This window comes from Bos indicus, chromosome 4 (assembly GCF_029378745.1).
Source record: "Bos indicus isolate NIAB-ARS_2022 breed Sahiwal x Tharparkar chromosome 4, NIAB-ARS_B.indTharparkar_mat_pri_1.0, whole genome shotgun sequence".
In the NCBI taxonomy this organism is placed as follows: Eukaryota; Metazoa; Chordata; class Mammalia; order Artiodactyla; family Bovidae; genus Bos; species Bos indicus.
In genome coordinates, this window is record NC_091763.1 from 27,566,697 (window position 1) to 27,593,392 (window position 26,696).

The window sequence follows — 26,696 nt, forward strand, 5'->3', positions numbered from 1 at the left end:
CAATGACTAATTGGTCTTTGTTGCAGTGTATCGCTCTCATACTTCTGCCTTTTCCATATTTTCAGAGAACCCTTGTGATTATATTCAGTTCAGTTCAGTCGCTCAGTCATGTCTGACTCTTTGCGACCCCATGAAGCGCAGCACGCCAGGCCTCCCTGTCCGTCACCAACTCCCAGAGTTCACTCAAACTCACGTCCATCGAGTCGGTGATGCCATCCCGCCATCTCATCCTCTGTCGTCCTCTTCTCCTCCTGCCCCCAATCCCTCCCAGCATCAGAGTCTTTCCCAATGAGTCAACTCTTCACATGAGGTGGCCAAAGTTCTGGAGTTTTAGCTTTCGCATCAGTTGTTCCAAAGAACACCCAGGACTGATCTCCTTTAGAATGAACTGGTTGGATCTCCTTGCAGTCCAAGGGACTCTCAAGAGTCTTCTCCAATACCACAGTTATATTAGCCCACCTGAAAAATCCAGGATAATCTCATCTTTAAACCTGCTGATTAGCAATCTTAAATCCATTTGCAACCTTAATATCTTTTTACCTTGTAATGTGACAGTCACAAATTCTGGGGAGTAGGACATAGACTTCTTTGCCCTGGGAACATTATTCTGCCTGACACAACTCCAGCATTTATTGTTTGTAGATTTTTTGTTGATGGCCATTTTGACTGGTATAAGGTGTTATCTCGTGGCAGTTTTGATTTGCATTTCTCTAATAATTAGCGGTGTTGGGCATCTTTTCATGGGCCTCTCAGCCGTCTGTATGTCTTCTTTGGAGAAATGTCTATTTAGGTCTTCTGCCCATTTTTTTGATTGCACTGTTTGTTTTTATGATATTGAGCTACATGAGCTGCTTGTTGGTTGCATCATTTGCAAATATTTTCTCCTGTTCTGTGGGCTGTCTTTTTTGTTTGTCTGTTTTACTTATGGTTTCCTTTGCTGTGTAAAAGCTTTTGAGTTTAATTAGGTCTCCTTGGTTTATTTTTGTTTTTATTTCTATTACTCTGGGAGACCAATTGACAAAGATGCTGTTGTGATTTATTTTCAGAGAGTGTTCTGCCTGTGTTTTCCTCTAAGAATTTGATGATATCCAGTCTTAGGTTTCGCAGAAGGCAATGGCATCCCACTCCAGTACTCTTGCCTGGAAAATCCCATGGATGGAGGCGCCTGGCAGGCTGCAGTCCATGGGGTTGCTGAGGGTTGGACATGACTGAGCAACTTCATTTTCACTTTTCACTTTAATGCATTGGAGAAGGAAATGGCAACCCACTCCACTGTTCTTGCCTGGAGAATCCCAGGGATGGCGGAGCCTGGTGGGCTGTCATCTATGTGGCCTCACAGAGTCAGACATGACTAAGTGACTTAGCAGCAGCAGCAACAGTCTTACATTTAGGTCTTAATCCATTTTGAGTTTATTTTGTGTTCTAAATTCATTTTTTACATATTTACACATCCAGTTTTCCCAGCACCATTTTTTGAAAAGATTGTCTTTCCTCCATTGTATAGTCTTGCATTCTTTGTCATAGATTGATTCACCATAGGTGTGTGACTTTATTTCTGGACTTCCTATCCTATTTCATTGATCCATATTTCTATTTTTTTTCCTAGTACCATACTAGTTTCAAGACTGGAATTTTGTAGTATAGTATGAAGTTAGGGAGCCTGATTCTTTCAGCTCTGTTTTTCTTTCTCAAAATTACTTTGGCTATTTAGGGTCTTTTGTGTCACTGTGCAAATTTTAAGATTTCTTATTCTAGTTCTGTGAAAAATGCCATAGGTAATTTGGTAGGAATTGCATTGAGTCTGTAGATTGCTTTGGTTAAATAGTCATTTTCACAGTATTGATTCTTCCAATCCAAGAGCATCATATATCTTTCCATTAGTGTTGTCTCCAATTTCTTTCATTACTGTCTTAGAGTTTTCAGAGTACAGGTCCTTTGGGTGACTGCTTTTACATGGTTATAACTGGACAAGTCAGAAGAAAATGAAGTAAACAAATGAAATAAAAGCTAGAGAATGATGTTACAGTTTTATGGGAGTGAGCTAAACATTTTCAGATAAACATCAGAGACAAAAATTTCAAAGTCATATATTTGAAGAAAGTAGGTTGTACAGCATCTAAAATGTGATGGTGATTTACTCTGTTTACTATTTTAATCATACTCTTGAACTCTTTAAAGTCAGAAGAATGGATATTATTGTCCATATTTTCAGGCAGGAAAATTGAGGCACAGAGACATTGGATAATAATAAAACTTGACCCAAGTCACATAGTTATCATCACAGTCAAGACTGGAAAATAGCTCCAGACTCTTATGAGTATAAACAAGGTAAGTTCATGCTGATAGCACAAATGTGTACAATAAAGTTTAGATTTATGGTGATACTCAAATAGTTATCAGAAGATTGGTATTAGTTTTCCAACCATACAATCCTGACTGTCAGAGTTTCTGGAAAGAATTATGTGCTGTTCTACCATGTGCTCCCATCAAATATAGGGTCACCCCAGTGCAGATCTATAGGAGATAAATAAAACTATGAAATATGCATGAAATATTACACTGCATACTTCACAGTTTTATTTGTCTCCTATACTAGATGTATTATTTTTTAATTATGTGTTTATTTATTTAGGGCAGTGCTGAGTCTTCTATTGTTTTTTTTGGGGGGGGGAGGGGGGGTGTGCTGTGTGAGCTTTCCTCTAGTTGTGACAAGCTTCTAACTAAACTAATTAGTTTATTACTGAAAGAAGATTAATAGCATAAGTAATTAATTTTGAATTTTAAGTATGAAATTTTAGAACTCAAGAGGACTTGCCCCTAGTCTAGTTTGTTTTATTGAAGTGATAATTCAAAATTTTGCTTTATTTTCAGAATGCAGATTTTCAAATTTTATTTCTGCTTTTACGTAAATAAAATATCTTACATTTGAAAAAATAAAGCATATAAGGGAATTAACATAGAAAGGTATTTTGTATGTGATGTGGATTTCCTTGACTCCAAACATGGTATTTTTGATGCTTGCCAGACAAATGAAATTCCTCTGGCATTCCACAGCTGATCTATAAGGCCTCTTGCCATGAAGTTCAACATCAAGAAATTCTTACAAATTAGAAAAGCTGAAGTTCAGCTAGTTCTCTTCTCAACAACATTTGAAACCCAGTCTTTTACTCTAAGTTTCCTTTCATGCTTGAATATATGGGAACGTTTCTTTTTTTCGTTCAACAACTATAAAGACACACCATGAGTCTATGTCATTGTTCAGTGCTGAGAAAAGACACAAAATTAATTAATGCATTTGCTGTCCCAAGTGGTATGTGTGGTAGAGTAATTTCAGTGAAACAGTGAGAGTTAGAGCCATATTGCAGTGGCTTGAAGTTAGAAAATGGTGGCGGCAAGTGTAAGGCTACTTTAAAAAAAAAAAAAAAAAACTTTACTGTGAATTAAAGTATAAATGCAGAGAGTAGCTAATAATATCTGTATCTCAGGGGGGCTTATTTTTATTTGAATGGGAAAGATCTTAGCATGTCTACATGCTAAGAAGAAAGCCAACATAAGAGGGAGTATAAAGATACAGATTGAATAACCTCTGTTAGCATTTTGAGTTATGTTGGTATAATTGCCTAATTTAGCTAAATTCTGCTTGACATTTATTTTTGAAGCCTTATCTTCATTTAGTATCGCTTCCTCCTCCCCTCCCCCCCAACCTGGCTAGTGTATTTAATCTCCATCCCTTGAATTTGCCAATATCTTCCCCTGGACAGGGTTGCTTCCTCTGCCTGGAACTGAGCTTCCCTCTCACCTCTACCTGTCAGAATCTCCCTCAGTCCCCAGGACTTACCCTCCAGGGAAAGGAATCCCTGCCTCCCAGCTCCAAGGCTCCTCTTACACCTGTCATGTGGCAGTGATCACATTTAGTGTGTTATTTGTTCTTGCTAGGCCATGAATGCCCAGTAGGAAAAATCTCTCTAGTCTATCTTTGAGAAGTTGCCTCAGCACTTAACCACACCCCTTTTCCCATTCATTGATTCATTCGTTCAGTAAATAACTAATGAATTTGACCTATGTAGTAGACACTGTATAAGTGCTGAATAAACAGTGGAAACATAGCTAGATATGTTCCCACTCCTCACAGAACTTTGCAACTTTGGTTCTCAGTATTATTTAATAACTCTTAACTAAATAAACAATGAAACCAACTGAACAGAATGTTGAATTTAACTATAAAAGTGATGAATTATCTAATCACTTATTATTTGTTTCTATCCAGAATCACAGTATTTGATTAAAATATTTTATCTGTTAAAAATGGTAATTTGTGCTTTAAATGTCATAACATTTTTTGAAATAATTATTTGTTCTTCTGTCCTAGTATTAAGCACAAAAACAAACCCCAGCACTGAGTAAGCAATTTGTGTATTCCGTCACTCAGTAGAGTTTTTCAGGGTGCTGCCTAAGCCAGCTGAGCATCAGGCACTGTGGAGAAAACTGCGAGGAAAAGGAAACAGGGTTCAACACAAAGTGCTGCTCTTGGATTGAGGAAGCTCAGGGCTCTGTCGTGGGCTTTCAGCTTTAGAGGTGCCTGCTCTGGCTCAGGAGTTGAAGCATTCAGAGATGCTAAGGGAGAATGCCAGCAAGAGCTAATAACCCTTCTGTTCTAGGCTGCGTTTCTGTTTCCCAGAAAAAGTGAAAAGTGAAAGTGTTAGTTGCTCAGTTGTGTCTGACTCCTTGTGACCCCATGGACTGTAGCCCAACAGCCTCCTCAGTACCTGGAATTCTCCAGGCAGGAATACTGGAATTGGTAGCCATTCTCTTCTGCAGGAGATCTTCCTGACCCAGGGATCCAACCTGGTTCTCCCGCATTATGGGCAGATTCTTTACCATCTGAGCCACCAGGGAAGCTCAACCTCCATATTGTTCTCACATACCTCTCTGAGACCTGCTTCCCGGGTCTCTCTAATACTCCTTGCCCTTTATGGTGATTCATTTTTTCCCCCTAATCATAAGAACATGTCATTGTTGTTTTCATATGTGAGGAACCTAAGAATATTTCCATTGATGGGAGGAAATACTCAGAAATATACACATGGCTTCACAGTGATGTGTCCCACTGTTCTGTCTTTGAAAGTAAAACATTGTAGATCACCTAAGTGACCAATGTTATCAAAGGCTTAAATAAAATGGTGCACACTCACATGTATAGGTGGCTAAGTAATACATGGCATATCCTCATAATGTATTTTTAGAAGACTATATAGTTGGAAAAGATTCATGATAAAATTTTAAATGAAAGCAGAATAAATAATCATTTTATTTTTTTTAATTTTATTTTATTATTTAACTTTACAATATTTTATTGGTTTTGCCATATATCAACATGAATCCACCACAGGTATACACGTGTTCCCCATCCTGAACCCTCTTCCCTCCTCCCTCCCTGTACCATCCCTCTGGGTCATTTTAAAGACTATATAATTACTGGAGAAAAATTCATAATGCATTAAGTGAAGAAACAGGATCTCATTTTCAAATACTTTTATATATACAACACAAAAGAAACATTATAGTAGGGTATACTCATTTCCCATTTACAAAATGCGTCCCATTTCCAAAAATTTCAAACATGTATGAAATTTTGAGATGTATGTATGATTCACAAAATTAGAAGAAAGCAATAGATGTCATTATAAAATAAATACACTATAAATTGATTAATATTTACCAGTGTACTTTTTGAAAAAGAATAATTCTCTTTGAACAAATAGTGTCATAATTGATATGTTGTCAATAAGAGGATGAATGGATGTCTACATTAGTATTTCTGAATACTATTATGGTTTTTCCAGGAAATTGCATTTATATATTGCCATAAATGTGGCTAGCTATTAAAAGCTAAAATTTCCCAATAAATGATTTTTAAAAAAACTTTTACATATGAAATATATGTCATTAACTGGTTGTACTTAAAAAGAGTTAGACTAGAAATTTTGTCCCTTGATATCAAAATGCATAAAATCTGATTCATAACATTAAACATTCATGTTATCGAAGCCCCTCAAAAATCATAAGTTGTGTTAGATATACTCTTTTGTTCTGAATGCTAATTTTAAAAATCCGTAGGCTTGGTCTAATTATAAAATTTTTTAATTAGAGTAACCTATATTTTTAGATCAACTTTAGAGAATTTACACATGTCCCCAGAGTGTCAGTTCATAATTGTAATGACTGTTTGATTGAACAGTTCACATGTGACTAGGCATGCTACAGTGTTAGCATAAAAGAGAGAAATGATTTGGGCAGGAACTAGTCCAGGAAAGCTAATCTTCAGAAAGGACATTCCAAATAGAGTGAATGAGTGATAGATGATGTCTGCTTGGTTCCAAGTGACAGAATGTTATAATACAGAAATGCCAAGATAGGCCTCCGGGTGGGAAATAGCAGGTGAAATCTGGGGAGAGGAGGGGCTAGGTGGATAAGCTGACAGATATCTAGTCCTGCAAAGAATAGACAATGTCAGAGAAGGGATGTGACACTCACAATGGAGCCCCAAATTTCACCTATGATTGTGGTGTTAAATGTGCAGGTGAAATAGTTGAATATCCCCAATATTCATTAATATAAAGGTGCATTTCTTACTCTAGTACTTAATCTTGATAAATCATTAGTAATTTTAATTAGTAATATCAGTATCCATTACTCAATGAAAAATCTTTTCTCCTATGATCACCTCTCTTATGAGAATTAAGAACTTCTTTATACCATGATATGTGGTTATTGAATTTTTGTCTAAACTGTTGGTGTAAAGAATATTCACAAATTAGGATTAAAAATGAATAAAGACAAGATGCACAAAGTAGGTAATCATTCTTAGTAAATGGTAGTATATTTAAGACACACAGTAAATTGAGTAGAAATTATAAACAGGGAGATAAAAGAAGTGAGGAAAATGTGAAAAGTCAATCAGTAAACATAAAGTATTTTAAATATACTGAGTGAAAGATCAGAAAAGGACCACTGTTACTTTTGTTGTTATTATAGATAATACTGCCCTAGGCAAAAGGAATAAACCACTTGTAGCCTTCTGTCTTTGTGCATGCATGCTAAGCTGCTAATCTTTTAATTTTATTTGTTCTTAGTCTTATATATGTACAGAATTATACATTCATTTATTCAACATCTGTCTATTGGCCAACTTTTTTGTGATGGCCAGTCAGTTGAACTAGGAACTTCATTCAGCCCCTTTAATCTTCCACCATAGTGTATCTATATATATCATCTCCAATAGAAAACAAAATAGCTCATGGAGATCCCAAAACTCACCCAGGATTGCCGGGTTTTAGTACATGAACTAGTTAGCACTGAAATCTGAGTCTACCGTCTGTGTCAGAGACCTGTTTGCCTCAATAAAAGATAGCTTCTGTGTTTGTATGTGTGTACGTATGCCAAGTGACACTCCCACACTCACATACGCAGTCCGCACATCAATCTCTTAGTGAAATGAAAAGTCTGTACCTTATGACTTACTGTGCTTTAGAATCTTAATTTTTTAACCTTTGCGTCTGCTACCTAACTTTAATGCTTTTCTCACTATTTTCACACCCTTTGACACCTAAGTTCATTTTGAAATAGGGAGATCCATATGAGAAGAAAAGATTTCAAATACATTTAACTCGTGAGGCATTTTTCACATGTTTTCTGTTTCCTTTGTTCACTCGTTTTTTAAGCAAAAAGAGAAAAAAGTTTTAGTTCTATCATCTTTAATATTTTTTCATTTAAATAACGGTAATTTTTCATGCAGTGTTTTCATCTCAGCAAACAAATACATTCAGTGGGCACACACACTAAAAGTTCGCCTTCTGTTTTTGTGATTAATTGAGATGTAGAGAGTGATAGGTGTTGGGTAAAAATAGAAAGGCAATTAGTGCAACTAGGCAGGAAATACATTCAAATATAAGCAAAATGTCTCCCCAGTTAGTGATCTCTTTCTGGGCTCTTGAGGATTTTCATCCCATTAGTAAGTCACTGGAATAGAAATCTTCAGTCTTTGGGGAGACCAGAGCATTGAAAATGGCATTAACTCTTAACTGCAAACTTGAGTCAGCACAATAGGTTATTAATTCTACTGCCTGGGTACATGTCATGCTGAGTTCAGTGTGTGGGCTTCTGAAATGTTAGGAGTGAGTTTATAAAGCATTATGAGGACTAAATGATGGTTATTTATCATTCCAACCTTGGCCTTCACCACCAAGATACTAATACTTCTGGTGACTCAAAATCAGAAGTGAAATACAGGCGAAAGTTTTTACTGAAACCAATGGACTTGGCCTTTTACTTAGAAAAGTTGTGATTGTATATTTTGAGAAAATAAATTTATGTTGTACTTTATAGAATATCAGTGATTGCTAGTTTTTACAAACCTATGTCCTCAATTGATAAATATATCATTTTGTCTCAAATGTTACCCTGTTGAGAACTGGAATTCAGACTTTTTCTGCACATTTTCATAGCCAATGGAAGTTGACTAGCTTTGATTTGAATGTTTTAAAATAAAATTCTAAATTTAAAATATACTGAAATATTTACTATTTTAAGCTACCTGTAGCACTCCCTGGTTTCTGACAATCTTTTTTTCTTCTGATACTCTCCTACATCCTCTTTGAGAATCTCCAAGATATCATTATCCCCTTTATTTCTCTCTGTGTAGAACAGTTATTAACATCTTCCATTTCCTGATTACTTGCCCCAGAGTTTTCACACTTGGCCATACCATTTGGGTCCAGATAATTCTTTGTTGTGAGGCTGTCCTGTGCATAGTAGGATGTTTAGCAACATCCCTGGGCTCCACCCACTACATTCCTGTAGCAACTCCCCATACTGACAATCAGAGTATCTCCAGACATTGCCAGATGTCCCTGGTGTCAAAATCTTTGCCAGCTGAGAACCACTGGTTTATCTTCTACTAGATATTATTTTGTTTGACTCCACGATAACTTTGCAAAATATGTACAACTGTGTTACTCAGAGTTTTGGCAAGTAACAGAACCCACATGATGCGGGTCATAGGCTTTTATGAAGGGACTGCTTACAACAGCTTGGAGATGTTGAGGCACCTATAAAATAGCTACAGCAGGAAGCCATTCCCACCCCTAGTGCTGAAGAAGCACAGAGAAGAAATAAGGCTGCTAGAGTGCTGGGAAAGCTGGAACCATGGAACGGAGGCTTCGAGAGGGAGATGAAATCAGGAAGAGACAAAGCTAAACCACGCGATGCAGTGCTATAGCAGAGAGAGCATAGGATACGATCTCGAACTCCTTAATTCTTCCATGACTGGCCAGTCTTACTAGTAGGCTGAGTCCAAACAAGACCCAACTAGCAAAGGAATGGGGTGATGCAACCCCAGGATTTGGTCTTGTGATCTCAGAGAAAGAAGGAAAATGCAATCTATTGGGACGTATGGAGGAAAAAAGAAGGAAAAACAAACTATCTCCATTTTAACATGAGAAACTGAGATTTAAAGATATAAAGTAATTCATCCAAAGTCAAATACCAAATGCATAAACAGGCACTTAAAGCACATCTGTTTCACTCCATAAACTACAACGGTATCTTCATAGCCGACTTTCATGAATGAGCAGACTGATAGTAGACGATAGATGCGAAACCAAAATCCCATTCTCATACCTACTCTGATGTCCACTTTTTTTTTTTTTAATGTTGACTATAGAAAGCTATTTAAAAGATGAATATCCAGCTCATTCTCAAATAGATACATAGGAACAAAAATTTTCTGCTGACCTGTGAAGTCATTTTCTGAAAAGCTTATGGAATTCTAGGTTTCCTGTAGAATGTTTAAGTGGCACATGCTGGTTTACCAAGCTGTTGTCACATTTTCATCTTTACTGTAGATATTCCGCCCTGGCTAGTGCAATGTGTGAGGAGAAGAAGGACTAGACTGGGTTTCAGGGGATTTGGGGCTCAGTCCCAGCTCTGTCATTCCTACCCTGGCAGTAGCAGCAATTAAAAAAATGACCTAAACCAAAATCACTGCAGATGGTGACTGCAGCCATGAGATTAAAAGACGCTTGCTCCTTGGAAGAAAAGCTATGACCTACCTAGATGGCACATTAAAAAGCAGAGACACTACTTTGCCAACAAAGGTCCATCTAGTCAAGGCTATGGTTTTCGCAGTGGTCATGTATGGATGTGAGAATTGGACTATAAAGAAAGCTGAGCACTGAAGAATTGGTGGTGTTGGAAAAGACTTTTGAGAGTCGCTTGGACTGCAAGGAGATCCAACCAGTCCATCCTAAAGGAAATCAGTCCTGAATATTCATTGGAAGGACTGATGTTGAAGCTGAAACTCCAGTACTTTGGCCACCTGATGCGAAGAACTGACTCATTGGAAAAGACCCAGATGCTGGGAAAGATTGAAGGTAGGAGGACAAGGGGATAACAGAGGATGAGATGGTTGGTTGATATCACCGACTCGATGGATGTGAGTTTGAGCAAGCTCTGGGAGTTGGTGATGGACAGGGAAGCCTGGCGTGCTGCAGTCCATGGGGTCGCAAAGAGTTGGACACAACTGAGCAACTGAATTGAACCGAAACCTTTTTCTTCCCTTTGGCATTCACCCAGATCTTCATAGTTATTCTTAGGTATCTAATCCTGTGGCCAAAGTTCTGTGAAATAAGGAAGATGTTAGAGTTTCACATTTGAATTCACAAATGTAGAGCCAGGCTCAGAAAGCACTAAAATCGCACTGAAAATCTCATAGGTGGGATGTGTGGTCCCGATTCCACATATTCCTGCTGAAACATGGTGCCTTTTCTATTCCATCTTTGAAGTGATGAATCAATTGGTTTAGTCCCTCTGGAGAGCCAGTCTGTAACATCCGAATCCATTAGACTTCATCATAAAGTCATGTCTAGATCAAGATCTAAGAATCTGTGGTTTTTATCCTAGGCTTATAAGCAAGATGACAGCAGATGCCAATATATTAATAGCATATAGGGATTCATTTTTTTTTTTTTGAAATGGAATATATATATTAACCTACAACTTATCAGAGACAAAATTGGTGTTTTTTAAGGCATTTAAAAATAAAGATATGGGGGTGGGTGTGTGTATGTTAGTCACTCAATCATGTCCTACTCTTTGCAACCCCATGGTCTGTAGCCCGCCTGGCTCCTCTGTCCATGGAATTTTCCAGGCAAGGATACTGGAATGGGTAGCCATTCCCTACTCCAGGGGAATCTTCCCAACCCAGGAATCAAACCTGGGTCTCCTGCATTGCAGGCGGATTCTTTTCCATCTGAGCCACCAGGGAAGCCCAAGTATCGGGGGTGAGGCTGGGGATCTAGGTGAAATAGTATATAGTTCCATCTTCCCCTTTATTCACAGGTATGTTGGATGCTAGTAATTCAGACTCAGTCTTCTTTGCTAAAATCAAGTGGGTTAAGGAATGTCTGCACTCCTGGAAAGTCTGGCAAGAACTTTAATCCTTCCCCCAAACTATTACCCTTCTTTGCTTCAAGGTGGGAGGCCCAGGAAGTAAGACCTTTGTGGTCTCTAGTCCCTGGGCTTCTTGTACTCATTCCTGATTTCTACCCTTATCTCCTGCCCATTTTCTACTTTTACAATATTTCCAGGTCCCCATTTTTTTTTTACTTTTTTAATGTTTGGGGGCATAAAATCAGCTGTAAACCTCCCCTCCCTCAATTTAACTTTTTAATTTTCTTTAGCCAGTTCCAAGAAAATCTAGGATTCTCATCCAAGGTAGATCTAAAAAGAGAGGGGTGAGTGAGAGAAGAACAAAGAGGAAACTAAAGTATTTGATATCAAAAATAAATAAATGAGTAATAGAAGATTGTAAATTCTACTTTTGATATCCTCTGTAGTTGGGCAGAACTATAAAATTCCTTCAAAGAAATCATTTTATCTGCTCCAGAATTCTAGCTACCTTATAACATTGTTCCTGATATATGTGATTAGTAATGCTTTGGAAAATCAGTTCTATATTTGTTCTGCTGTTGCTACATAAAGAAAGGTTGAAGAGCAGTATTTTCAGTGTTAGAAGTTTACACGTGAGCTAGGTTATCTGGGTACAGATGCTGGCTTCATCATCCCTTTTTACTGTGATGACTTTGAGCAAGTTACTTACATCTCCATGTTTTGGTTTCCTCACTGATACAATCAAAGTGTGAGTAGACTCTGTCCCATTAGATTTTCTGTGGTTAAAGAAGTTAATATTGACAAAGATTTCAGGACAATAGTGGAACATAGTGATCACTATATAAATGTTAGTTGTCTTCAGAAGCATTGTTTTCCTAATTATCATCATCACCACCGCCTCCATCATCATTGATTTCTACTACAGAATCAATACAATGTTTCCATTCTTCTAAAGTACAATCACTTCAAAACTTTATGCATGAAGATAAATTATAGAGCATCACTCTTTAGAATAGTGTAACCAAAGAAACACATATGTATGAATAATGTACTTTTGTATTTTGGAATATATAACCTAACTCAGAACTTTACCTATAAGAATTGGCCACCCTTCCTTTCTAACTGACTGTGTATTCACTGTATACGAAGGTTTACTCATAGTGATTCTACTTGGTTTGTGTTATTATACTAAGTGTATTTTCCCAGGATTTCAGGTTAAAAACTACTGACATTGAAATATTTCAGGAGTCAGAATTAGACATAAATTATTTTCTGCAGAGGTGTCTTCCTATTACCAGAAGTCAGCCAAGAGTCTCTAAAATCACATTAGGGTACTGTTTTTAGTGGTTCTTGAGTTTCACCCTTGAGAGAATTAAAAGAACTGACAGTGAAGTATAATAAATCTTATTCTGACCCAAACACTCTCAGTCATTTAACTTCCCATTAACAATTCCAGTTCTACTAGATAATAGGTAGAAAGCATATTTTTACTCTCTTTTCACTTTACATTTAGAAATGTAGAATAATATTTCACACATTTCATAAAAATAATTATGACATTTGTCTGTTTAATTAATTTATAATCAATGCCTTATTTATATGCTTGGGTTTTAATTTGACATGAGAAGGGACCAAGAAGAGGGTGAGCCTTTATTTTTTTTTTTTACACAGGAGCAATTGGCTCTCCATTTTTTAATTTTTATCTATTTTCTTTGTCTCAATTCCCAGCCTCTGAGCCCAACTTGAAGGTGCGGTCCAGGTTAAAACAGAAAGTGGCAGAGAGGAGAAGCAGCCCCTTACTCAGGCGGAAGGATGGAAATGTTGTCACTTCATTCAAGAAGCGAATGTTTGAGGTGACAGGTAATTGAGGACTGGGTAGATACACACTGGAGAAAAAAAAAAAACTGCTGCCAGTAGGAATGAAACAAAATTAGCTTAGAATAAATATACCTGCTGTATATTAAAATTTATTTTGAAGAGAAACATTTCTTGAAAGGAAGTTATATTGAAAACTCACAAGTAGTTCAGTAAACCTTGCCATGCATTCACCAGCTGTGTTAAACAGGAAATGAATGAAAAACAGAACTATATGTCAATAGGCATAACTAGGGAATGCCAGAGCTCACCTTAATCTTTTCAGAAACAAGCAGTCCATTTTGGGAATGCCAAGCCAAAGAATATAACTTTTAATGAAATTTGATCAGAAATGAGCAGAGGGAGGTTCAAGAAGAATACTTCCCCCGTACTCAGACATTAATGTACAGAATACATCTGGGAAAATTAAACTATGTGAAACAGCAAAACCTTCACTTTTCAACAAATTTACAGAACTCATAAATGACATTATGTGTTTACTAGTGAACTGGGACTTGTGGCAGGAGGGGATATATTATTGCCTTTTATGAAGGGAAAGAAACTGTCATTTTCACTAGTCTCAAATGGAAGAGTTCTTAGTTTTTTAGCTGCCTGGTTAGTAGTGGGGTGAACAGGTTAGGAAATTCAGCCTGATGTCTTACAAAGCCCTCTAGTCCCATTTGTACCTGGTCTGAGAAGACATAGGGATAGAAGAACCAAAAAGGCTAGCCAAAATAACAAAACCAACTATTGTTTGAGTAACTACTTAGAGGTATGCATTGTATGTGACCATTTCCTTTGGTTGCATCAATATAGAAATGGAAATCTAGAGCCATGTTTGTCCATTCTCAAGGGAAATGGTGCTTATATCAAAGTAGTCAGTTGGCATTATTTCTCTAGGATAACATTTTATTCTTAGAAAGTTTTTTTAAAAAATTGTTTCTTTTCTGTATCTTCTTTGGTCATGATAGTGTCTAGTTTAGGGAGACAATATGAAGATTGTGGAGGCAGAGGTGGAGAAGTGTAGACTACCAATTAGGGAGTATTTTGACAGATTACTAGGGAGAAAAAAAATGTCTAGTCTCCTATTCAGTCCTGACAGATTAATATGTTTATCTGAGGAAAAGTATTGGTGAAAATTTTTTCTTAAGGCATTATAAGTATTAAATAAATAATTATTTTACTAGAGTTTATTTTCCAGTATCAAATACAATCACTAGTTTAGACCAATTCAATAATGAATTTAGAGTTACAGACTTTTCCCCCCAGTAAACCTATTTGTATTTCATTAAGTGAAAATCTTAAGTAAGTTTTCATAATAGAAGTCCTTGATGGGCGTGGGAACGAATCTGTAGAGTGAGTCTGTATTAATGAAAGTAAAGAATAATGAACATATCAATTGTCTAATGTAATGACCTGTAGGTCATTTTTCTGATGGGAGATAGTAGGTTCTCTCATAACAGAAAAACTTAAAGAAAATAGAAACACATGTATATTTCTTTTTTGTTTCTTTAAAATCTTATTAAGGTTTTATATATTTATTGCAATGTTCTTTTCTATTTTCCTGTTAATCTTTTTCATGATCATAACTTTTCCCCACATGGTCACTTTTTCTTTCTTACCAAATTTCAGTGGAATTTAGCTCACTACTTAACTGAGTAATAATTAATTCTCATTTATAAGGGTTATGATTTGCTAGAGTTCTACTCAGGTTCTTGTGAAATATCATAATTTTCTCTCATTTTGTGAGATAGTAGCTCCCCTTTTCAACTGAGGGAAAAAAACTTGTATTTGAAGAGACTAGACACACATTTCTGATCAGTGAGGTGGGACTTATGGATGCTTTGGTTGATATTTTTAACTGTATGTAAAACTGGTGTGTTTTAACGGATAACTTTATGTTGCAGTTAGTCTAAATGTTTTTGGAGAATTTGAACTACTGGACACAAGGTTTTCTGCACCTCTACATCCTCTTTCTCTGTCAGCTTTCATGTGATTAGGATGAGCTCTGTTTGGATCTTAATACTAATTATTTTTGCTGTCCAGTCAGAGACCACCATAGCATCATAGCAGTTGAATTGCCACTGCTGTTCATGTCTCACCTCTATCCTCTCTCTTCCCTGTTTCATAGGTTCAGCTGTTTGCTTTTTTCCAAACCCATGCCACCTCTCTCCTCCCGGTAGTTGACATGAGAGCCACATATCATCGTCCCCTTTTTCAAATTCAAGGGTCTTCTGCTCTTCCCCCTACAAAGCCATGCTATTTTAAAATTCTAGGTCCTGGCACATTCCTTTGCCTATAATGTCTTCTCTGCTCTCCCCTTCTCCACTGCCCCCTTTTCATGAGTTTCTCGTCCTCAAGCCCCAGTTGTGATATTACTTCTACTTAGAGATTTTTCTCAGTGTTCCCAGAAAATCAGTTGCTACCTCTTCTCCCAGACCATGTCCAGTGTGATCTTGTAGAATCCTGTGGTAGAATCTATCGTCTTACATTCTAGTATCTGCCATAGTGATTTCTATTCAATACATAAGGTAACACTTCTGTATGAATATCACATAAAATAATATAAATAATATACTTTTAAATTGACAAGACATTTTAAAATAGTTTTCTTTTTCTTTTTTTTTAAAGACAGAATGCAGAATGGGACTTTAATGAGAAATCAGTGTGTAGTCATACAAGAAAGACAAGAGTTAGGGGTCCAGGGGAAACATATTCTTGATGGATTTTTTTTTAATATTCATTTTCTTTCTTAAAAGAAAAATAAATAAGAAAGAGACACATATAAAAAGTAGATTAATCAAAATGTAAGCAAGATATATAGACTGAAAGTCAGTGAGCGAAATATATTTAGGAACTTTATGATACCAGTGACTTGAAATCCCATAGTAAGTAGGTGGCATGATCGAATTCTGTCATCAGTCTCACATTCTTTCCATTGGTGATACACTTCTGAGTAGAGAAATATTTATAATAGAAAGTTGAATGTTGTAAGGGTTCCGAGGGAGGGCAAGCAACTATAGCCTGCGACTTGGGCACTCCCATTTCCAGGGGACAGATGGTATATGAGCCAGGCTTTGAACATAGAGGTGGGATTGACCCTGTGATGAAGTAGGTGGAGAGATAAGAACATAAAAAAGCTTGAAATGGAAAAGTGGCACATATGGGGAGTAGGCAATTTAAATTTGACTGAGTGCAGAGTTCAGAAAGAGCAATAGTAGGAAATAATGTCAGGCTCCATTTTGGAGCAGAGGAACATAGTGAAAGTTGTCTCACTCTGATCCATCTGGCAGCAGTTTAAGGAAAGTTTGGAAGGACTGCTGTAGCAACTCAGAAATGTTAGAAGATATTTTCTGTAGTCCATGAGAGGACAATGAAGGCTGAGAGATTAAACTGAAATCTTTGTAGTCAGAAGAAGATGAAAAATATTGGAAAGAACAAAACAAACTGACCCAGTAATTGATTAGATTTGGAGTAAGGAAGGGAATGAGAATGAATCTAAGGATGACTATAAACAGAGTTAAGCAGGGCACGTTTAATAGTAAAATACACTGAATTCGATTTACATTAAAGAGAGATAAACAATGTCCAGCATTCCAAAAGGATTCAGACTGGAAATTCTGAGAGGAAACAACAAGAAATATAGCTTTTATGGGAGGAAATATTGAGGGCAGAAGGAGAAGGGGACGACAGAGGATGAGATGGTTGGATGGCATCACCAACTCAATAGACATGAATTTGGGTAAACTCCGGGGGTTGGTGATGGGCAGGGAGGCAGTGATGGGCAGGGAGGCCTGGTGTGCTGCGATCCATGGGGTCACAAAGAGTCGGACACGACTGAGCAACTGAACTGAACTGAACTGAATGCAAGGATTCTGCCTAAAGATGATAGTCGGTGTCATAACTTTGAATTATTTTGACAAGGGAAAGAGAAATAGGATAAGGCTACAAACTTTGGTGAATACCTACATTTAGAAATTGATTGAAGGAGGAAAAGCCAGAGAGATGGAAAAACAAACATGGAGGTAGAGAATTTTATTGTAGAAAGGATGAGGAGAATGAGAACTGTTTTGTCAAAACTGTTCAAATGTGGTATTTTGAGAGATCAATTGCTGTCCACAATGAGTTAAGCTAGATGGCCAGCTCTTAAAGGAATGAGCACATCACTTATTACAGGTTACTAGCATGCTTTCAGGCTAGAGGGACAATTCCAGTGGAAAAGGACAACATGAAGGTTCAAAATAATTGATGGAGCAAAATCTTAAAGCAGATGTTCGGGGGTGGGGCCATGGGTGAAAGTGTATGTGACAGTATTGGAGCAGGGAGCAGAAGAGAAATGTTTTCACTTTGATGTGGGCAAGGAGAGTATATATAACAAAATCATGAGGTAGAAAGAAAAATTACTGATGGAAATCATTTAGAAGTTGTCAGTCTCCAAGAAGCGTGAATCACGATCATTTGTGCAGAGCTGAGTAGACGAAGGATGAGACACCTAGAAAAATGCTGAAATGAAAGAACTGCGGAAGGTAATAGGGAATTGATTAGAGCTCAACAGATAACTTGCCAAAGCTTGATGAAGTGGCCTCTCTTAGCTATATTTCTAGGATCTGGAAGTTTATATTTCATTAATTAGATATTTTAGTAAGTGAACTACCTCAGTCATAAATTGAAATGCGTTTGAATTTTATATCTGAAGATGACAGAGATGATCCATAGTGTTGTTATTTAACTTTTGGTAAATGAATTTCTTGTTATATTGGTCTTTAAAATTGAACATATTAAATTTAGGCAGCTTCTCATCTTCTGGAAAATAAGTTGGGTAGAGTTAAGATTAAACAATGTTGTACAAGGCGATCAGTGTAACACTGAGATTTTATCTTCTACTGTATTTTCTTCATATAACTTTGACTAAGATGTGCTGTAATAAGGTATAGCCTTAGTATATTAAATAAAGAGCTATTTATAACATAGAATATAAACATTTTTTCCACATACCATGGAAATGGTTCCAGGCCTCATGTGCTGATGGCATGTTTTTATGAACTATGCAAGTCTATTAGAGTTTTTTTTTTTTATGATAGCACAAGAGGAAGTATTAGAAGATTACTTTCTTTATTTTTTCCTAATCAAAAGCTTCTATAATCCTCTCTAGCTGAATATCTTCTCTAAAATTATTGAATACTATGTTGTATTTTTAGCAGTGAAAATAAGGGGAGAAAAGTGATACGAAAATTCAGAAATCTTCCAAATTTTTTCAGGGTTCTTTTTATTTAGTGACATGGTGCTTGTCATTCATTCTGGGGGCAAAAAACAGTGTCTGTTGCTGTATGTTACTTGAGTATAACTACAGTTCCTCTCTGTATGTTTTTCATGAGTGTATTTGTACTTCCCATTGCTTTTCAGAATCTTCAGTCAGTAGCAGTTCCCCAGGATCTGGTCCCAGTTCACCAAACAATGGTCCAACTGGAAATATTACTGAAAATGAGACTTCAGTTTTGCCACCTACTCCTCATGCTGAGGTAAGGCTCTTATTATTTTGGTTGTTTTGAAAGTTAAATCTTTGATTAGCCCCCTAAAATTCAGTGATATTTCTAAACTGAGGTTTAAAGCCACCTGACCTTAGTTACTTTTCTGATAGGTTTATAATGTGTGGAACTGAGTATATGTGATTTTATTTACAAAGTTTGGATGATAATCACAGGTTTGAAAATGCTGAAATTTAATCTTCAAACACACACACACACACACACTCTTAGTTGTGCTGAGTATACACTCACTGCCCAGTACCTGTACAACCCTGAAGTCCTTCTTCATGGCTCTTGGTTATTCTGCTCTGAGTAGACACATCAGTAAATGAAAACAACTTCATGCAAACCTTTCAGAAGAACAGTTGCCCAGAAAAGTAGGTTTGATACATTTGACCTGAAGAGTAATGAAAAATAGTTGTAGTATCATAATTGAGGAACAGAGTTCCACTAAGCAATGTGTTGAGGACCTTCTATATGCTATTTTGCCTGGCAGTGAGGATAGACAGATAAATGATGTATGAACTCTGTCCTTGAAAAACAAAAAATTCAAGAAAATGGGTCTGAAATAACACATGATTTGTTGAAGCCAGTGATATAAGAATAGAAAACAGTAAATTTGGGAGTCAACAAGAATTTGTCTGTGTGTATAGACAATAGAATGGGAAAGACTAGAGATCTCTTCAATAACATTGGAGATACAAAGGGAACATTTCATGCAAAGATGGGCACAATAAAGGACAGAAAGGACAGAAATGGCAAGAATCTAACAGAAGCAGAAGAGATTAAGAAGAGGTGGCAAGAATACACAGAAGAACAAAACAAAAAAGGTCTTAATGACCCAGACAACCACGATAGTGTGGTCACTCACCTAGCACGAGACATCCTGGAGTGGGAAGTCAAGTGGGCCTTAAGAAGCATTACAACAAATAAAGCTAGTGGAGATGATGGAATTCCAGCTGAGCTATTTCAGATCTTTAATAATGAATCTGTTAAAGTGCTGCAATCAATATGCCAGCAAAATTGAAAAACTTGGCAGTGGCCACAGGACTAGAAAAGGTCAGTTTTCATTCCAATCCCAGAGAAGGGCGATGACAAAGAATGTTCAAACTACCATACTATAGTGCTCATTTCAAATGCTAGCAAGGTAATGCTCAAAATCCTTCAAGCTAGACTTCAACAGTATGTGAACTGAGAACTTCCACATGTACAATCTGGCTTTAGAAAAGGCAGAGGAACCAGAGCTCAAATTGTCAACACCCATTGGATCATAGAAAATACAAAGGTATACCAGAAAAACATCTGCTTCATTGACTATGCTAAAGCATTTGATTGTGTAGATCACAATAAACTATGGAAAATTCTTCAAGAGATAGAAATACCAGACCACCTTACCCGCCTCCTGAGAAACCTGTATGTAGGACAAGAAGCAACAGTTAGAATTGGACATGGAACAGGCTGATTCCAAATCAGGAAAGGAGAATGTCAAGGCTGTATATTGTCACCTTGCTTATTTAACTTATATGCAGAGTACACCATGCGAAATGCCATGCTGGATGAATCCCAAGCAAGAATCAAGACTGCTGGGAGAAATATCAACAACCTCAGATGTGCAGACGCTACCACTCTGATACCAAAAGCCAAGAGAGAGTAAAGAGCCTCTTGATGAGGTGAAAGAGGAGAGTAAAAAGCTGGCTTAAAACTCAACATTCAGAAAACTAGGATCATGGCATCTGGTCCAATCACTTCATGGCAAATAGAAAGGAGGAAAGTGGAAACAGTAGCAGATTTTATTTTCTGGGCTCCAAAATCACTGTGGACAGTGACCGCAGCCATGAAATTAAAAGATGCTTACTCCTTGAAAGAATAGCTATGAGAAACCTAGACAGTGTATTAAAAAGCAGAGACATCACTTTGCCAACAAAGGTCCATCTAGTCAAAGCTATTGTTTTTCCAGGAGTCATGTACGAATGTGACAGTTGAACCACAAAGAAGACTGAGCACCAAAAAATTGGTGCTTTCAAACTGTGGTGCTGGAAAAGACTTGAGAGTCCCCTGGAGAGCAAGGAGATCAAACCAGTCAATCCTAAAGGAAATTGATCCTGAATATTCATTGAAAGGACTGATGCTGAAGCTGAAACTCCAGTACTTTGGCCAGCTGATGCAAAGAGCTGACTCATTGGAAAAGACCTTGATGCTGGGAAAGATTGAAGGCAAAAGGTGAAGAGGGTGGCAGAGGATGAGATAGCATCACCAACTCAACGGACATGAGTTTGAGCAGAGATAGTGGAGGATAGAGGAGCTTGTTCATGGGGTCGCAAAGACTTGGACACATCTTGGCGACTGAACAACCCAATAGACTATGTATATAGTTTCCATGTCAGGCTAAGCAAAGGCAACAGCCACTCCTATGGAATCAGCTGTTTTGAAGTCACCGTCATTGACTGAAATTCTGAGTTTTACTTCTCTGTCATTATAATGCCTCCTTATCATGCATTGCTCGCTACAGGAGAAAGCTGGTATAGTAACTTCTCATATATAACTGTGACATGCATCTTCCATTGTACTGTATAGAGTCATGATACTTTGGAGCTGAAAGAGATTGAATCTCTGATTCTTGAATCATCTGCTTTTCTGATATGTGATTATCAGACTTCCACTGGAGCACTCTTATTCAAAGGGAACTCACTTCACTGTTTCTTCACGCAATCTAGTTGATTTTGGACAGTCAGCTTGACTGATAAAAAGTATCTTCTGTATATTATGCCAAAATATATGTCTATAATTTCATACATACTAACATAAATATATAATAAATTATTTATAAGTCATAAATTATCTGGCTAATTGAAAGCAGATACCCAGAGGTTATCCGTGATAGGGAAAGAGCTGGAATCAGTGAAGTCACTTCTGTGAGGACATTTGTGTATTTGAGTCTTGAGTTTTGGTTTTCAGAAGAGAGAAGGCAAAGCCCTGTACTGACCAAAGAAGATGTTCTAATAGGAGACCATCCAACCCATGACCCATATTTACGCTACATTGGTGGGCCCCTCATCCCCACCCCTAGAGATATCTTGATGTAGACCAGGGCAGGGGCACACTGTCTCCTTGCGGAGTTATAACCAGAATATATAAGGCTGTAACCCAGATTTTTATAACTTCAAATTGTTAATGTAATTTAAAATGCCCCAGATTTTTAGTTCCCTAGGTATCTGGAAAAAACAAATGTAAATCCTTTCTAGATGAATGCACATTCATTTTGTTTTACTTGTTTTTTAAAGATTCACTTGTTTGTTATTTGTTTTATTTTTGGCTCTGGTGGGTCTTCGTTGCTGCACGCGGGCTTTCTCTAGCTGTGGCGAGTAGAGGCTGCTCTCTGGCTGTGATGTGTGGGCTCCTCCTCGTGGTCGCCTCTCTTGCTGTGAGCATGGGCTCTAGGTGTGCAGACTTAAGTAACTGCAGCACATGGGCTCAGCAGTTGTGTCTCGTGGGCTCCTGAGCAAAGGAACACACAGGCTTAGTTGCTCCGAGGCATGTGAGATCTTCCTGGGCCAGGTATCAAACTGGTGTCTCTTACATTGCAAGGTGGATTCTTAACCACTGGACCACCAGGGAAGCCTCTCACATTCATTTTAGACTTTAAAATTTTCTCTCAGTTTTCCAAGGAAAATGAGCAGAATAGATAGGAAACTTTCTTACTTGTGACCATCTTTCAGGCATGTGAAGAACACAATTCAAGCCACTACATTTTCTCCAGTCCTCCATCTGTTTCTTGTTTCTTACCATCCCATTGTCCCTTTGCTTTTCATTTTTCTTTCTAAACATGACACCAGAGGAAATAAATATTTCACATATATTTGTGACCATTGATGTAAGATTCTTAAGACTATTGGTTATAGGTGTTGTATTTCTGTTAGTGCAATTATAAATTATATCTCAACATCAGTTAGTTTTCTGCAACCCTTTAATGAATTTTCAGAGAAAGTACAAGTTGGTCATAAATATTTCTAAAAAACTTTAGATTTCCATTTCCTCTCAGCTTAAAGAATGTGATTCGGTAGCACAAACACTAAAGGATCTGGATTCTAAAATGTTTATGGATGAATTCTATGTTCTTAGGAAATGAAAACACACTAAACTACATTCATTCAACAGCATTTATGATTTTTCAGAATTCATCATTAAAAGGTACAGAAGACCACTTATAGCTTGATGGTATTTTGTGAAGATTAGAAACAGCAGTTCAATGTTTTGTTCAGGAAAACATATGTAGGTAACAGTATATTTTTCAAAAAATCAAAAGAATGTAAAAAATCAAGGGTGTAATGAACACAAAATTTAGCATGATGGTTACCTCTCAGGAAGGAGAAAGACAGTGGAGGGGACATGGTTTGCTACAAAAAATGAAGATACATATATACCTTCATTAAAAATACAAATATATGCATGCAGTACTTAGTATAACAAAGAAATACATATTCATAAGACTTGAAATAAATGGAAATGATGAGATTTTCTCTTTACTTCAAGATTTTTAAAACCTGTTAAGTACCTCACATTGTGTGACCCTATAATTAAATTTCAAAAGTATGTACAATGAAGACTGTAAATTAAAGGAATTTGCTTGTATTATTTTAATCTGTTGTATACTTCTAAAACCTTTACTGATACCTAAACACAAATATCTGTTTAGATGCCCAACAGTTAGCTTTTCAGCTAATTGTTGAACATATTCTTTCCTTCTGCCACCACCAGTTAAAAAAAAAAAACGAAAAACAGAAGGAAATGTGATTTAATGGAGTTTGAAAGAGTGGAGGTATTTCTTCAGGTCAGTGACAGGACATTCACCTCCAAAGCTGGGAAGACTAGTTCAAAAGCAAGCAGTGACTTACTTCATAATGAATTAATTGTGTGCCTGAACTATGATCCAAAAGGCCAGGTGGGCAGACCTTTATGCACTGATGGGTAGCCTCTCCATGGCCCAGAACAAAAAATCCAGCCCTGATGACTAACATGTGCTTTTCTGCTGCATTGCATTTACAGAGGTCTGTAGCATAATTCATACTGGGGAGGTGAGGAGACAGCAGAATTCAGACTGAAACTGTCAGCAAATTAATATCCTAGCTTTGTATCACCAAATCCTTCCACCTAAACTAAAGTGGAAAAAAATGTTTTTCAACCAGTTTTTGATTAATGATCATTTTGAATTGTGTGATATTTATAGACACCCTCTAAGATTAATAATAACATATAACTTCATATCAAAAGAAATATTTGGGGGTATGAAAAATTTACATCATTACACTTTCAAAAATTATATTAGTTGCATACTTTACCATTTATAAAATAGGCTTATTCTACCATCTTTGCTTAAGTAACAAAGTTTTGCAAAGCAGGTGAGTTTTCATTTTTAAAATAGTATAACAGTGTACGTTTGAATCAACTCTCTATTCTGTGACCTGAAATTAGAAAAACATGTCACATAATTCTTTCAGATCCCATATAGATGAATGGGATTCTACTTCCTTTTTGCTGTTTAGAAAATAGGAAAATAAAACTGTATTTCAGACTGTTCTTGAGGCTTAGGTGAAAAGAAAATTTTCCCTCTTATAATTCATCTGTTCTGTGTAATTTAGATAAAGGTTAAGACAGAAGCAAGAGGAGAATTTACTTTTAAGTCCAGGCTGAAGAAACAGCACCGTGAATTCAGATATTCCAGTCTTGCATTCAGAGGGCTACCAAGTAACGTGGCTGCAAAACCAACTACTTGGTTGCCATTGGTTAAGTCGCTAAACTTGTCCTGAATCTTAGATTATTCATCTAATAAATATAGTATTAATAATACCTACCCCAGCAGCTTTGTTGTAGAGAATCAGTATTTGGAAGGCAGGTGGTAAATTGTGGAACAAGTTCATTTTTTTGTTGTTATTAATACTGACTCCTGGTAGGGAAAACTCATTAGAACGTTTGTCTGCAAGCCAGCAAATCTCATATGAGAATGAACTTCCATATGCTCTGGCCACTTCTGTTCTATTTCTCTAGTTTTTTACACATACCCTGTCCTAAAGCCGGCATCGCTGGAGCTACTTGGTTTCCCCATTTGTAAACTTGGTTGGGGTGCTGAAACCTCAGGAGTTTTTATTTCCAACTCCAGTCAGAGACGTCTTTACCTATCTAGTTACTTTATTGTTAATACTGTAGGCCTGTGGGTTCAAATGTGTTTCCATGAATATCAGCACCATTATTTTAGGCTCGGTAGATTTATTTGATAGCTATTTTAACAGTAGCCAAGCAGCTGGTTTATTTCTAGTTGAACATTAGTGGCTGGCTCTGCTCTGCGATTTTTAAAATAATTTTTTCCAGCAGATACAAACGATTTTAAAAATGGATTCTAATAACAAGGTTAAGTACTCTAAAATCATTTGAACTGTCACTTGTTTTGCCTCAATCTCACATGACTCATCTGCCGATTGTTTCATAATAGTTGTTGTGACATTTGCTGTAAATGTTATGCTCCCTTCTGAGTGGGTGTAGAGCTTCGGTTTTAGATGACTGCAAATAAGACACTCCTCATCCAATCCCCCAAGGGAAAAGAGGTTGCTATGACAAAAGACTCATTTACGAGGAATAACATGAGTCAATATTGTAAACCAAGACTTTTAACAAAACATCAGTGACTTTTAAATACAGAGGAAGCCCCTGTCAAATAATTTTTTTGTCTCCAAACCATTTTATAGTAATACATTCTTGAAAACCAAGTGAAAGTGAGTGTTAGTTGCTTAGTTACCTCCAATTCTTTGACACCCTATGGACTGTAACCCACCAGGCTCCTCTCTCCATGGGATTCTTTGAGCAAGAATACTGGAGTGGGTTGCTATTCCCTTGAGTGTCCAGTAAAAATGAAAACTTAGAGATTTTTACTGCCTAAAAAAATTTATTTATCACATGGTGATTTTAATTTTCTATCAGCTGTCTGAAACGAGAAGAGGAAATAAATACCATCCTGAAAAATACCATGAAAGCCATAGGCAAACATTAAATGATTAAGAACTTGAAAAATTTTTCATCGTTTACTTGTTTGTTTTTTAATGTGGTTCTTCTTTTTATTTAGATAGACTAGATTTAGGGATTTGGAACCTTTTATTAAAGACAAAACAGTTTGAGGCTTACAAGCGTGTCTGCCCAGATGCCACTCTAAGAGAACAGACATTACCTGGTAGATCTAGTCAGCTGCTCACATCTTAGGAGCTGCCCTGAGTCAAAAGCCATGGAGCAGTGGCGCTTGAGTGTAGGATACTTCGACCACACTGTTGTACACCAGTCCAGACTGCTGCTCACCAAAGCCTTATATTTATATTCCTTTTCTAATGCTTATGCTAATTGTATATAATTTTGAACATGCAGCAACTTAAAATTTTTGCATCCACTTTTTCTATGAGCTTCTTAAAAAGTAGGTGATGACATAATTAGTGTTCTGTCAAGGGTCATCTGTTGACTTCTTTGTCTTAAGAGTAAGAAAGGTAGTCCCTTCCCTCCCTCTTTCCCACCCTTCCTTTCTACTTCCTCCCTACCTCCCTCCCTCCTTACCTCCTATCCCTACTTCCATTTTCCTTGCCCCTATAGGAAGTCATTTTCTCCTGTTTTCTTGTTTATTTGTATGGCTTATTACATGAAACATGTATCTTTTGTTTTGAGCTCATGAATTTTAATGGGTATAAATGGTTTGGTGCCATCAGTCTCTTTTCATTTCTTATTTTTATGACTAAGCATGTCTTGTTATACCCAGTCATATAATGGATACATATACCTAATAATTTGCTTTTAATCACTGTAGTAATCCATGGCGAGCACCCCTCCATTTTACCTACC

The 26,696-nt window shown here is 37.0% G+C and overlaps 1 protein-coding gene across 16 annotated transcripts in view; it reads left to right on the plus strand.

Moving 5' to 3' along the window:
* Positions 1 to 26,696, plus strand: part of HDAC9 (histone deacetylase 9) — a 1,049,156-nt gene that overhangs the window by 609,104 nt on the left and 413,356 nt on the right. For 11 of the 16 annotated variants that reach the window (XM_070787186.1, XM_070787178.1, XM_070787175.1 and 8 more), the window contains 2 exons: positions 13,177 to 13,308; positions 18,706 to 18,821. In XM_070787186.1, coding sequence (XP_070643287.1) covers positions 13,177 to 13,308; positions 18,706 to 18,821 — 248 coding nt within the window. The remainder of the gene's footprint in view (positions 1 to 13,176; positions 13,309 to 18,705; positions 18,822 to 26,696) is intronic. The other 5 variants (XM_070787187.1, XM_070787189.1, XM_070787188.1 and 2 more) reach the window with 1 other exon arrangement.